General features: G+C 40.5%; 1 protein-coding gene across 2 annotated transcripts in view; it reads left to right on the top strand.

Annotated features, from left to right (window-relative positions):
- Positions 1-9,033, top strand: part of ascc3 (activating signal cointegrator 1 complex subunit 3) — a 121,076-nt gene extending 112,043 nt beyond the window's left edge. For both annotated transcript variants that reach the window (XM_053432395.1, XM_053432394.1), the window contains exons 38-42: positions 2,228-2,379; positions 2,680-2,830; positions 4,628-4,834; positions 6,293-6,468; positions 7,371-9,033. In XM_053432395.1, coding sequence (XP_053288370.1) covers positions 2,228-2,379; positions 2,680-2,830; positions 4,628-4,834; positions 6,293-6,468; positions 7,371-7,518 — 834 coding nt within the window. In that variant the 3' untranslated portion in view covers positions 7,519-9,033. The remainder of the gene's footprint in view (positions 1-2,227; positions 2,380-2,679; positions 2,831-4,627; positions 4,835-6,292; positions 6,469-7,370) is intronic.
- The last annotated feature ends 5,042 nt before the right edge of the window (positions 9,034-14,075 follow it).

Here is a 14,075-nt window from a genome sequence, read left to right as displayed (position 1 = left end):
CCAGGTGTGATCTGATGATCTAGAAACTAGAGTTCAGCAAGCAAAGTATATATTTGTTGTTTCAGTTTGAAATTGTTTTGATTCCACTATTTATATTAGATTCAATTCTAACTCATGGTAGAGATGATTTTACATAATAATATAACTGTTCACAGATCTGAATATGGACATAAATGTTTCACTAAGTCAGTTCAAATCTTCCCAGGTGCTGATAAAAGCAATAATTCTATCGTAACAGTCTAACCTGATGGGGTCGGCACTGAAACCCATTGTTCACACAGATGTGCGAGTTGGTTCATTAAGCCTCCCAGTGAGGTGAGTTCAGGAGCGTGCACGCTACCTAGTTGCTGAGTAGTTAAATGATGGCAACATGAGGAATAAATAATAAAGATTTGAAGGATGTGCTCCACATGAAAAGAAAGCAGATCTTAGGAGGCTGTGCTGCTGTGGAGGAAGCTGAGAATAAACGGGAGGAATGTTCAACATTAGTAGGTGATTTGTAGTTGAACTTACCGGTCCATCCCATAAATAACACGCTGCTCAGAGGTTAAATGTAACCTCCAGGTTTCTCCTTGTCTGGCAGCCACAATGGCTCTAGTCGTGTTCATATGGAAAGTGGCAGGAGGCGAGGTTTTTAGAAAACAGAAAGTGAGGAGCGAGGAGCTCTGACAACAACCCCATGACCTCATCGATGAAACATTTTCCATCAGATTCTTTAGCATCGACAGTGTGATGTGTTAGATGGGATTTATTTCGTTTCTTGTATGTACTGTTTGAAGCTAGGACCATGTCTGTGCGTCTGTAAACCATTGTCCACAGATCAGGGTGGCTGTTTGTGTGCGTGTGTGTATATATGTACATGTGCTTGTGATTTTCCATGCTGTGTATCTGGCAGTGATATTGCATGGCTCATGGATGTGGTTACCTCTCTGGTGTCCTCCTGCTACCATTTACTGAAAGGGTTCTGGTCCTCAGTTACTTTATGGTTGTTTTTATTGAATGAACATATTCTTTTATTGGTACTTACACGGTACATAAAGTGAACACAACCCGTGACTTTTGTTGTCCCTGGACAACATTTAGCTGACATATCTATCATTAAACTATCTGCTTGTTCTCAAATTTTTTCACATGGATTCTTACAACAAGGCGATGAGCCAAGGTTCAAGAAAATGCTATATATTGATAATACATTGAAACTGAAACTGAAATTGAATGAAGATATTTTTCTAATAGAATGTGCAACAGCTCTCCAAGCTGGCTGTAATGTTAAACATTGGTTAGCAAGCCAGTAAATGTTTCTAACCAGACCAGAGATACATGCAAACCTTCAGCTCTTGTGTTATGTCTGAAAATTATTCCTGTGTTAGGAGCATTTTATTCTCCAGCAGGGCAGGGTTATTAGATTGACCAGTGCTATGTCACCAGTAGGCTGTGATAGCCTCATTGTGTTTGGACGATACACCTTTTCTTTCACAGAAGTATTTTGTGTCATTCCTTCAAAATGTATTGATCTTCTTTCAAAATTGTTGTGTCTAGGTCAAAGGAAAATGTGGTTTTGTGTCTTGGGCTTGATTGAAGTCACAGACATATTACTTTTGGCAAATTCCATTGATTGAAGGGAGAGACCCACACATGTCTACCTAAGATCCTGCTATTTACACTGCATATCAGGACAGTACCTCAGCCATGACATCTGGGCCACTCTCCTGTGGAACCACATGATCTGGCCATCTAGCAAAACCAAGGAACCAGGGAGAAAGGGCTCTGGTCACGGAGGTGACTAAGAACCCAGCATTCGCTCTAACAGAGCTTCAGAGGTTCTCTGCAGTGATTAGAGAATCTGGTGGAAGGAAAAGCTTCTCGGCAACATTCTTCAATGATTTTATGGTGAAGTGGCAAGATGGAAGCCATTTCTACTAAAAGGCAAATGGCAGCCTGGTTGTAATTGTCCAAATATTATTGAAAGGAAAATGAAGTCTAAAAAACAACCACTATATTTTGTGAATAACAGAGTTTGGATTATTGAGGGTAAATGTACAAAAATAGAAACTGTATCCATTTACAATTTAGTCTACAACATTAATAAGAAAATGTATGAGATTACAAGGTTGCCATTGTAGATTAAAAACAAAACAAATGTGAACCCAACCCAAAGACTGCAGGGTCAAAACTCTAAAATCAGTCGCGATTTAATTTTACACTTCTTTCTGATTCTTCTCCACAGGCAATGCTGGATGTGGTTGCAAATGAAGGCTGGCTTGTTGCAGCCATCGGTATTTGCAACCTGGTACAGATGATAATTCAGGGACGCTGGCTGCACGACTCCTCATTAGTGACACTGCCACATGTGGAACAACAAGACCTCTATCTGTTCAGGTACACAGCATCCGTCCACTACAGGTGTACAGCTATAATGTCCATACAGTCATTTGTAGCTAGCGCGGATAGATGGCTAAATGGCACACACCACATGCGTTTCCAGGCCTGCATCCTGCAGTGTCAAATAAGTTTGTGCCAACCCAACAGAAATGGTGTGGATGGGAGAGGGAATGAGAATGGAGGAAGCTGCCAGTCGGGTGCTGACAGATATCATTAGTGTGGTGGGACAGGATTGGTTGTGATGCTGCCTGATGACCAAGAGTTTCTCCCTTCTGTGTCCTCCCAATCGCTCTATAGGAAGTGGGCAAACAGGAAGGAGAGGAGGGACAGAGGAGGCTACAATGGACCAATTGAAGGACTTCCTGAGCTGATTGCCGCCTGCAATGGAAATGAAAGTATTTTCGCTGCTATTGTCGGACAAGAGTTCAATTCAAGTCAGATTGCCCAGGTAAGGTTACAAATATGATCGCCCCAAGAGCACATCACATCCAATCAACCTTGAAAGTTTTTGAAATTAGAAACAATTACACGTTGGTGTTAATACATATATAACCCATATGTGTAAAAAGAAAAACCTTTTCTCAAGGAAAAAAAAAACTTAGAAACCTCAATGTATCAATGTTTAAAGTATTTATTATATATAAAATAAAAAGTCTGACAGACATGAAGGACACAGGGATGATGAGACCTTAATATGATGAAGAGGAAGCGGAGGAAAGAGAAGATCCATTCGTCATTTGTCCCCTGACAATCTAGACCTATAGAAGGCAGACTTGAACCAGCTCTAACTATGAGTTTTATCAGAAAGAAAGGTTTTAAGATGACTCTTAATCTCTGCCAGACTTGGCACAGGAAGTGCATTGCATTGTCTTGAGATTAAAAACAGAAATACATTTGGTGTTTGCAAACAGAATTGATGTTTAGAGCGGGGAAGTGAGTGGCATTCACTTGAATATTGCACATTTTACAAAATGAATCTTGAGGATGGACCTATTCCCACATCTACTTAATGCAGATCATACACAATTTCTCAAACACACACACATACACACACACCATTATCATTGATGTGCCATGAGCAGTCTTCCCAGTGTGGTCGCAGGTACCTCCAGGATCCCCAATTACAGCTCCATTGATGGGGTTTACAGCTCCAATTGAAGTGCTAATTGCAGCAGTAATGAGAGTGTCCGGGCACATCGGCAGACCCTGTGGCCTCACCCAATCAGTGTCCCCGCTTTCCCCCGTCCCCACCTTTACTCCACCACTGCCCCCGCCCCCCCGCAGTGTGGCAGCCTCTCTAATTAAATAATTAGATGTGCAGCAGTGTTCCTGTCTGATTTGCTCAGGGAGAGTAATCCTCATATAAATAGCTTTTGCTGGGTGAACCGAAGAGATTTTTCTCTTCCCAGCCATCAATACACGGCCGCACGCACGCACACACACACAAGCACACGCACGCACACGCATGCACTCGCACACACACACCCTCTTTTACTCCCGTTACACTCTTTGAGCCTTATCTTTGTATGTTTTATCTCCTCTTTGTGCTGGAGCTTTTGGGTTGAACCAACTGTTTCTTAAATTCTCCATTAAAAACACTTAAGAGGCTCTTAAGACCAGAGAAGTGTCTGTTAGAATGAATTAAGGTTTTATCAAACAGGAATTCCTCTGCCACATGGATCTGTCCATCAAACACCAACTCCCTCTTAAAACTCACTGTGACTTTCCTGAGTATCACTTCTCTGATATATTAGAACATTTGAAGAATCATTCACATCTCATTTTTACAGTTGGTTGGAAATTAACAATCTGAATTATGCACTATTGCACTCGAGTTCCAAAATTGTACCAGCAAACGGAATTATTTGACCCATATCCACCTTGTTGTGTCTTCTTAAAGTTGCAAGAATATTGTCCAATAATTAAATTATATATCATCCATGAATAAAACTTTGTGTTTCCACTTCCTGGTTTATTTGTGATGAGGCAGTGTGAACATGACATGGACACGGACTACATGCTCATTGGAAAAAAATAACATAAAGCTGTAATACTCATAAATCTGATATGATATATTAAGATCCAGACATCTTTCTTTTCAATAAAAAGTATAATGCATGGCTCTTCGCTCTCCGCTTAATGTCCTATTGACAAATCTGCAAAAGTTGTCATCAGCAACTAGTTTTCATCACAACATGATATGAAGGGCTTCCGCCTCATCACCGTCTTCTTCCTCCCTTGTCAGGCGTGGTCCTTCCTGAGTCATCTCCCAGTGCTGGAGGTTGACATGAGTGTGAAGGGCTGGTGGGAGGAGAAGCAGGAGCAAACAGAGATCCGTCTTCCTGCAGCTGGAGCCAACCTGAGAGACGAGAGCCGCTGGCTGCGTGTCCACGCTGACCAAGAGTACGTCCTGCACGTGTCACTGAGACGCATCAACCTGGGCCAACAGAGGGTCAGTATGTCTCCTCACCTTCCACCGAGAGACTACAATGTACCAGTGTTAGCTCTGTTTACATGATAGAAAACTGTATTTATTCAAATATAATTTATCTGCATATGTAACCTGAAGGTGTAATTTTCCATATGTTTATATTAAGAATAGATCAAGTGACAAGTGTGACATACGTAATTTGAATGTGTTCACTGGTAGTGATGAAGCCACTTTCAGTGACAACACACTGTGCTCTCCCTGTGAAGCACACAGTTAGCAACTAGCAGGTGAACACAGCGGAGGTTTAGCGGATGAGCAGCCAGATGTTATTTTCGTGAGTTGGTGGAGAACAAAACAAAGCTAAAAGACTAAATATATAAATATTAGTTTTAATTCATATATGGAATCGGTGGGATCAGTTGATTTGCTCACATCGACAAAGTAAAAATCTACAATCTGTGAAGTCGACCCAAATCAATTTTTTTTGCCTATGCAGATTATACGATTGATTTTAGAAAGTCTGGACAGCAAAAGGATCCAAATTACATTTCCAATCTGATTTCTACAAATGCATCTCAGGCTGGAAGCTCTGGCTTCTCAAATCAGATTTCAAAGTGTTGAAGCTTAAACTTCATTTGATTTCTAGAGACCTCAGGAAACAAAGAGAGATCAAACACTTAATAATTATTTAATTATTATTTATTTAATAATACATGTAATTATTTAAAAAATGAAAATAGAACAGCTCTTCTCCTGATAAAGCTGCAGTTTATCTTTTAACTCGGTTTCCTTTGTCCAGGTTGCTTTGCATGTTGGCCACAGATGCAGCTCTGTCTCAGAAAGATATACTGATCTTCAGATGTTGTGGCTACTTATCACTGCAGTGATTTAGTGTTGTGCCTCCAGAACGTTGGGGAGGCTGGTTTGTGAAAGTATCTTGAAACGACCCCTGCAAACGTTAACGTGGCTGCAGTTTGGTGCACAGCCTTTTCGAATATTAGAAATACAGTTTGGAGTCAAAGTGGTTTATGACTTTTACCAAGTTCCTCTTGGTAACAGTTGTTTTTTTAATCAATGCTCTCGCGAGAAGAAAGAACGATTCAGGAGTTTGGGTTTTGATTTGGTCAATGCAGTTGTTTTGAGTTTAACACATTTAATTGGAAAAAAACTGCTCATTGAGTATCTGTGACTTTTGAGCCAGTTATAAACTCATGTTTCACATTAGAAAACAAACTTACTTTTCATAATAAATCTGATTTCTATATCAGCTGCATGATGTTGTTGGTGCTGAATATCACATTCCACAGTGTCTTTTGAGTTTCCCCATCAAGATTATATATCTCACTCCTGGTTCATGCTTAAATAACAAGGAGCCACCTCAGCTGAGGTCTCATTATCAAATGAACCAGACATGTTTAAGCCTCTTTAGCACTGTCAGACTATACAGTATGGGTGTGTGTGTGTGTGTGTTGTTTTCAGAGGAAGCAGGACAGTAAGGCCCAGGCTCCCAGGTTTCCCAAGGCGAAGGATGAAGGCTGGTTCCTGATATTGGGGGAGGTGGATCGCAAGGAGCTGCTGGCGGTCAAACGGGTTGGATACGTGCGCAACCGCATGTCCGTGTCGGTGGCCTTCTACACACCGGAGAAGACTGGGAAGTAAGAAGCTGAACAAACCACACACAAACACAAGCTTTCTCCACACTCTCCAGATACAGAGGGAACAGTGCACCAGTCCACGGTGCACCTTTAGTCTCCAGACCAGTTGCAGGTCAAACAATTTGAACTGCATCGTTCGTCTCCCAGACACTTTGGATTAGTCGCAGTTCATAGTTGTCACAGGTTTATAGTCCAACACATTCGTTCAACAGTTTCTGACAAAGCTGCAGGTTGTGACATGGTCTCTACTCGTCATTAAATTCATGAAATATCATGGACTTCTGAGAGATGTTTGGCAGAAGAGAAGGTCTGCTTGATTAATTCTTATTGAAAAGCAATGACTCTGCGTTACATCATAAATCATTTGCACCATCAATCATTTCTCCAGAATTTGAAAAGATTGTTTTACTGCTTTGAATTCCCCGGATCATAAAATGAACTGGACTGTGGGAAGTCCCACTTTAAAGATAAAACCAAACAATGTGTTCATCTGTCTCTTCATACTTTCTAAACGCTGAGGCCTGTTTGTGGCAGGGCTGAGTCCTTTCATAAAACAGCTCAATAGTACTTAGTGTTATTTATTAAAGCATTTCATAAAACAGCTGGAATATATTTTTACCAAATGTCCGTCAAACAGGAGGTAACAGTGCATTTAGTTGGTACTATTTTCAGTGGAGGTTTGAAATCACATTTGGTGCCATTGACGTTGATCCTGTGACGCTAATTGAACAGCACAGTGTGTGTGTATTAGCTTTTACCTTAGTGTACAAAAGATGAAATATGAAAACAAAATGGCTTTGTAGTGTAAGGCCTCCAGTGAAATGAATCTCTGTCCAACAACATTTGCTTTCAGGCCTTTGTATCCATGTTTATGCTCTAACTGTTGACCCGTGTGGTTTCAGGTGCATCTACACACTGTACCTGATGAGTGACAGCTACCTGGGTGTGGACCAGCAGTACGACATCCACCTGAATGTAACACCTGCCAGCATCACGGCCCAGGTCAACACAGAGGTGTCCGACTCGGTGACTGACCAGCGCCGCAGCTGAGGAACAAAACACGACTCTGTGACTGTGTGACTGTGTTACAGGAGGGATTCATTACCTCACACATGACCACTGATCTGTGTCCTTTCTGACACTGACAGTGGCCTTCATCTCTTATGTGCTGGGACCACATTGCATTCTGGTCTGTTAAGGCTTTAGCAAAAAAGGTAAATTTGTGCCTCATCTATTTTTGATTTCTTAGATTATTTAGCACCAGTGAAGAAAGTGACATTTTAGTTTCTTAAACTTATTTTATGTTTTCATTTTATTGGCGGAACCTAATTAAACACTGAATCATATCAGGTGGCAAACTGCTGCTGCACTGCTCTCTATGAGCTGGAACGTTAAAGTGTGTAACGTCTGGCCACATCTCAGCAGATTCATTATCATCACTGATGGATGCTGTGTTCCACTTCAGATGGACTCTCTGTTTTCACAGTCTGTCCCATCCACAATTAATGAAGTTTTCTTTTGCTAAACTTTGAAGAACAGAGGCAGTCCTTAGTTTCTGAGATTCCTCTTCACGCTCATCTGTGACCTCTGTGAGACTAAAAGCCTCCAGATGTTTGAAAGGGATTGGTTTACACAACTTGTCCTCGGGAGTTCTACAAATTGGAATAACACTTTCACAGTCTCGCCATGTTCATTGATGGTGTTGTACTTGATTGTACAAACAAAAACTGTTCTACCCAACCTTTGTGTAAAGTTGACCAACGTGTGGAAGCCCCTTTTGTTAAATCCTGTCTTTTGAAATGGATTCTCAGACACTCTCAGACACTGTTGGACAATCAAGTGTTTCCCTTTGTCGTTTGTGTTGTCTTTTGTACTTTGATGAAGACACCACATGTCCATCCACCACATCCACTGTAGGAGGCGTCCCAGCAGTCCAACATTCACTTCCCCTCTGTGTGCCACTGTGGTTTGAGTGGGAAAACTGAGCTCCTCATTTACTCCCAAAAAAAAATCACTTCCAGTAAAGATACATGACGGAGACGAGTCCAGAGTAAACAAGCCAGTTGTTTTCTTGTCATAGACCCAGGATAAAAAGTGCTTCCTGAGCATCCTGTCAAAACCAAATATTGTTTGGCCTGAAAATACACAAGATAATTGATAAATATTCACTGTAGTCTTATAGTGTTTCCACCACCCAGGGAATTCAAATCATAAACCTGTCTTCATGCTGCAATTTGACTGTAACTCTACCTACTGGATACTTCCACTGGTAATTTGTTATAACCTAAACTGAAATGTTCCTGGACACTATCATACACAACTTGTATAATAAGTGATGTGATGTTGGCAGAATGCAACATGCATAACAGTTTCAGCTCAACAGAACAACACATCAGCTGTTTTCTGTATGACTCACTGCTTGTGTGTTTAACGGATCATTACGGATGATTGATCCAGAAATACGATTTTGAAATTATCAGAAATTATGTTTTATTTTCTTTAAAAAGGGGAGGGCCAAACAAAGACACGGTTCTGAGAATAATCAATAAACCCACCTTGAAACAACCCCTTTCTCCATATTGTTTTCTCTGTGACGGCACCGCACCCTGACCCGCCACATCGATAGGTTCAGGATTAAGCCTGAGGTTAAGTTCTGCGTGGAGCCTGTAGTCCTCCTGAAACAATACATGGAACTAGAATCATCGCCTTGTGGCTGTACGCTTCACTTTCAGTTTGCATGTTTGTCTAGACTAATGTTGGTAATTAAGACTTGAAAGAAATTTAATGAAAGGTATTAAGTGCATGTTGTAACAAGTATTGTATGAAATCTGGAGTCATGACCAAACGCGTGCGTTTCCTGGGGTCACAGTGACCTCCACCTCTGGCCTTTGACCACCAGGATCTAATCCATTAATCCTCCAGCTCAAATGGACATTTGTGCCTGATGTAATAAAAGCGTTGCTGAGTGATCGCATTCGGAAGAATGGGATGGACCAACGGACATGCAGATGGATGGACAACCAAAACACACTTTGAAAGAATTGCAACACAAAGGGTTTAGGAGTTTTTAGTCCTAATTAGCCTGTGAATTCAGATTATGGCCCAAAAACTATTTTGTGACACGACAGTGACTTTTGGCCAAAATCAAATCAAGTCATTCTTCAGTCCAAGTGAACGTTTAAAGAAAACACCTCAATCAGTTTCTGAGACATCGTGTTCACAACGGAAAAGACAGAGAGAACCTCCAGACACATAATGAGGTGTGGAATAGTCTGTGTATTTAACAAAAGTCTTAATTGCAACAGTGTTTCCAAGTTAAATAGCAGCATGTTGGGTTTCACTGTGTCAAACAGGAATGTTTGACACAGGAATCTCTGATTTAACTTGTCAGAGATTTCAGTGAAAGTGTGTGTGGGTGAAAAGTGCTTCATGCAGGGACTTCACCCAGGATCCTCCAGCTGTTCAGTGTCCCCAACTAAAAACTTAAAATCAGATGCTTCTCACACTGAGGTAGTAAAGAAATGAGAAAAGGCTTTTAAATCCTTCCGTTTTGTGGGGAATGTTTGTATTTTTTAATTGTTGCATCAGTTCTGTTGGCCATGCATCAACGAGTACACAGCAGTGGACCTGTATACATGTAAAATACCTTTAAAAAAAAAAAAACTAGAATTGTTACAAATCCTGTTGATGATGTTCACTTTGTTTGGTGTGTTCGGTTATCAGAATCTTTTAACACTTGAAGTGCTGTGGGGGCCCAGACAGCTGCAGTTGTAAATGACAAAGAATTAGATGCTTATAAAAGTAGAGAATCCTATATTTGCAAGACAATGTGTGAAAATGGGTAATATTAACTAAGTGAGTCAGTCTTCACACTCATCCTAAATTCTGATGAGATGCCGACAAAAAAATTATATTATATATTATGTTCAAACGTCTCCAAACTCCTGAGTCAGTTGAACATCATTTGTTCATACTGCTGCAAGAAGAACTAACTATTTTCTTTCATTCATTCTCAAGCTGGCACACATGGGATAAGTAGTGATAATGAAACACAGATGTCTGTTTGGCTTTTATAAATCTGCACAAATGATGTGCCAAGGAATGAGATCATGGGATGCTCGTGTAAATTAAAATAGTATTTTCTTAAAAATGAGCAAAAAATAATTTGCATAAAAACGTGCACAACCAGAGTGAATTGGCTTTATTCATATCCTCACGTTTGGTCTTATTCCACACAGACGTCAGAAACTCAGTTCACCACAGAACTTTGTGAAAATAAAATGTAATGTTTCATTAGATTAAAGACTGTATATAAAGATGGACAAATTGGCAGCTCCCAAAAGTATTACCAAAACATTTAGATCCCCCCTGGTGGCAGGCTGCAGTAAAGATCTCCTCCGTGTTGGCAGATGGGACATTGACCAAACTAAAAATTCAAATCAAATTGTTTCTGTCATTCTACGTAGTTCTTATGTCAGTGATGCATGTTCATGTTTCTGATCAATTTGGATATGATAAGTAAAAACATAGTGAAAAGACATGATTGACAGCTGAGGCGGAGTTGTCATTGGTCGAGGGCATAGATCGGTGGGACCTCGGAACCATGGCTCCATCTGGGATATTTAGGCTTTTTGTGGAACACGGATAGGAAGTGGAGACACGTCCATCTTTATTTACTGTGTATGTGTGAGACGCTCTCCCGGAATAATCTGAGTAAACTACGCTAGTATAAACCAGTTTCACAGCACCCACTTAGACATCAAATCATGAGTAAATAAGTAGTTAACAACCAAGTTTAGTAAACACAGGACTTTAGTTATGACAAAGCCGAACAAGATAGCTTCTGTGAAAAAAGCTAATTTAGTGGAAATACCACACAACAGTGTCAGTGTACAGCTCCACAGGATAAACCTGGTGACCATTTAGCTTGACTCATACAATCACATCCCACCCGGTAACTTTGTGTCACTCACTTCTGTTACTTATGCTTAATTTTAATTTTACTGCGTTGGCCAAACAAGTTGAGTCTTTCAGCGATGTGCAGCTCTTATTTATCCCCACTTCTCTGGAGTGACGCAGCAGCAGCCCCGGTCAGCTGGGCACAGCTGTAGTGGTTGCGTCTCATCGTGAATATAAATGAACCACATGGAATGTCAGTGCTGGCTCTAATAATTCAGCTGCTGCCGAATATAAGAGAATCACTGGAGGTTTCAGATCCTGATGATAGGCTGCGAATTAGTGTTAGACAACTCAAACACGTGGCTGAAATATCGTATGAAAACTGCAGTTGCTGATATGAAAGCAATTCCCTCATCTGCAGTACCACCCCGACCTGCACCCGTATATGTCTTCAGAACCTTTCACACAGACTGATCCAGGCAGGAATGTGGCTCCTTTCCCCGCCACATTGTCCTGTACCAGCGGTTTGAACACTGGATGGGGGGGGGGCACTGTAAGGCGGCGGCAGAGTCACCGAGCTGGATCAACATCTCTGGAATACGGAGAGCTGTCATAGCAGAACAGTCCCAAAGCACTCACTTATCATTACATGGTCCACTATTCGGTGAATTTGCATTTATGTAGTGATGTCTGAACCTTAGGTGAAATTTCCTATATAGTGAAAACGTTGCTTCTCAACATGCATCATGAAAAGTAGTGAGCGTCCAATGGTCACCAACCGAGCTGTATACCATCATGCATTGTGCTCACGGCGGTGACAGGAAGAGAAATGGCAGAGAGGAGAGAGGTCAGGAGGGTTCGGTTTTCTCTCTCCGGTGATTCTGTTTCTTCTTATCAAAACTATGGGAGGATAAAGACAGACAGGTTTCTATTTGCCTGCATTGTCACAGGCCAATGAGTTTGTTTTTGTTTTGTTGTAGCATATGTCTCTAATATCTCTGATGTAAGTTCTTTTTTTATTAACAGTACCAGACATGTGAGCTGAGGTGGTTAAAGTACCTAATAACAGCAGAGTAGCACAGAACTCTGACAAACAGGTTATTTCTATATTTAAACATTGTCATTAAAATGCTTTTTAATTCAAAGTTTTTAGTGTCGAGTGTGAAAAAAGTGTGATTTTCCACCTGCCAAAGTTGTAGTTTTTTTTTACGTCATAATTCCACAACAATGACGTCATTACCAACCACAGATAAAGAATGTCCCAGGGGTTTTGTCTTATATAGTCCTCTACATAGAAGTCTCTATATAGTGAATATAGTGGGGAGTGAATGGGTCGTTCAGACACAGCCTCTGTATGGTGTCTTTCACGTTGTGTCTAATCACACAGCATTATACCGGCTCTGTTTGTTTCAGTGTAAACAAGCAGAGCTGGTATAATGAGGGGTCTTCTATACCATATAATATCCCAGACTCTCCGTTTAAACAAGGTTTGTATCTCAACCCTGCAGGAGACATTACTGTGTCATTCTACCAGTGGACATTTTGACTTGTCATGGTCATGTGATGACTCTGTTCTTTTCACATGCACTAACACATCATCACGGTGAGCCAGCATGCACACATTGTGCTGGAGCAGCTAAATGGAATCAAGCGATAGTTCATTTGACCTGTGCTTATAATACTTTTGTTGTAAATGTTTTAAATGACCCGGGTTAGGGTTAGGGTTGTCTGACATATTTCTGTATTTTACTTTATGAAATATATCAGAGGTTTTTAATCCAAAACGATGCACTAAATGAGTAATGTATATGGAATGTGAACCATGGTGTTGGCAGATAACAACCATGACAACAGTTTGAAAAACAAATAAATTATGAAAATATTTACTATACCTATTGATTATATTTATGCATATTATTAATTAGGCCTATTTTTGAGCACATTAATAAAAAAAATGATATTTGGTAGCCATTGTTAAAAAAAACTGATTTGAGGGATGAGTTGTGCAGTGAAAAAATATGATATTGTTTAATAACAATATGTATGACCTCATTAAAATTATTTTTGTCCTTAATATTTTTAATTCTTTTTATGATTTTTTTTTCTCTGTTTAGGTGTTTGTTAGACACATTGTTTCAAACTTCAGTCCAAATGTACTGAGTCCGTTTCTACAGTATTCTAATGGTGGAAAGCTGCAGGCTGGTGATTCCACTGTCAGGGACCTTTCATCTAAAACACAGAGCTTCCACATTAAGTCGTGAAGCAGGAGGCTCCTCGTCAGATGATGTTGTGTTGAAGTGGTGCAGATTAACAAAGTATTTCTCATTTTACACATACACCTAGTCTGCCAATAATCATGGTAATATAATAATATTTAACAAGTATTTATGTTGTATTACTTGTTCAAAAAATTTGATTTTCCCGGTCATGTTTATGCAGCTGTGGTCCAGTGGGGAGCTTTCTGATTCAGAGTCCACACAGTTGGTTTAGCATTCAAGAAAAGATGTTTAGAATGTAGAGAGTCCTCTGTGTGCGTCTGTAATTCTGAGGGAAATAAAAGAGATCTTTTAACAATGCAATCAGCATGAACGCTCCGGCCATAGGTCCTGCTGCTCGGAGGGACACTTCACCATATGGAGCGTTTTAGACTGTCATGTCCAAATGGTCCACAGGCGCGTGTAGTCCAATTACCAGTGAATGTGGAGTCG

This window comes from Pleuronectes platessa, chromosome 10 (genome assembly GCF_947347685.1).
Source record: "Pleuronectes platessa chromosome 10, fPlePla1.1, whole genome shotgun sequence".
Classification (NCBI taxonomy): Eukaryota; Metazoa; Chordata; class Actinopteri; order Pleuronectiformes; family Pleuronectidae; genus Pleuronectes; species Pleuronectes platessa.
The sequence above is the reverse complement of the archived record's forward strand: the minus strand, read 5'-3'. Positions and strand labels throughout refer to the sequence as shown.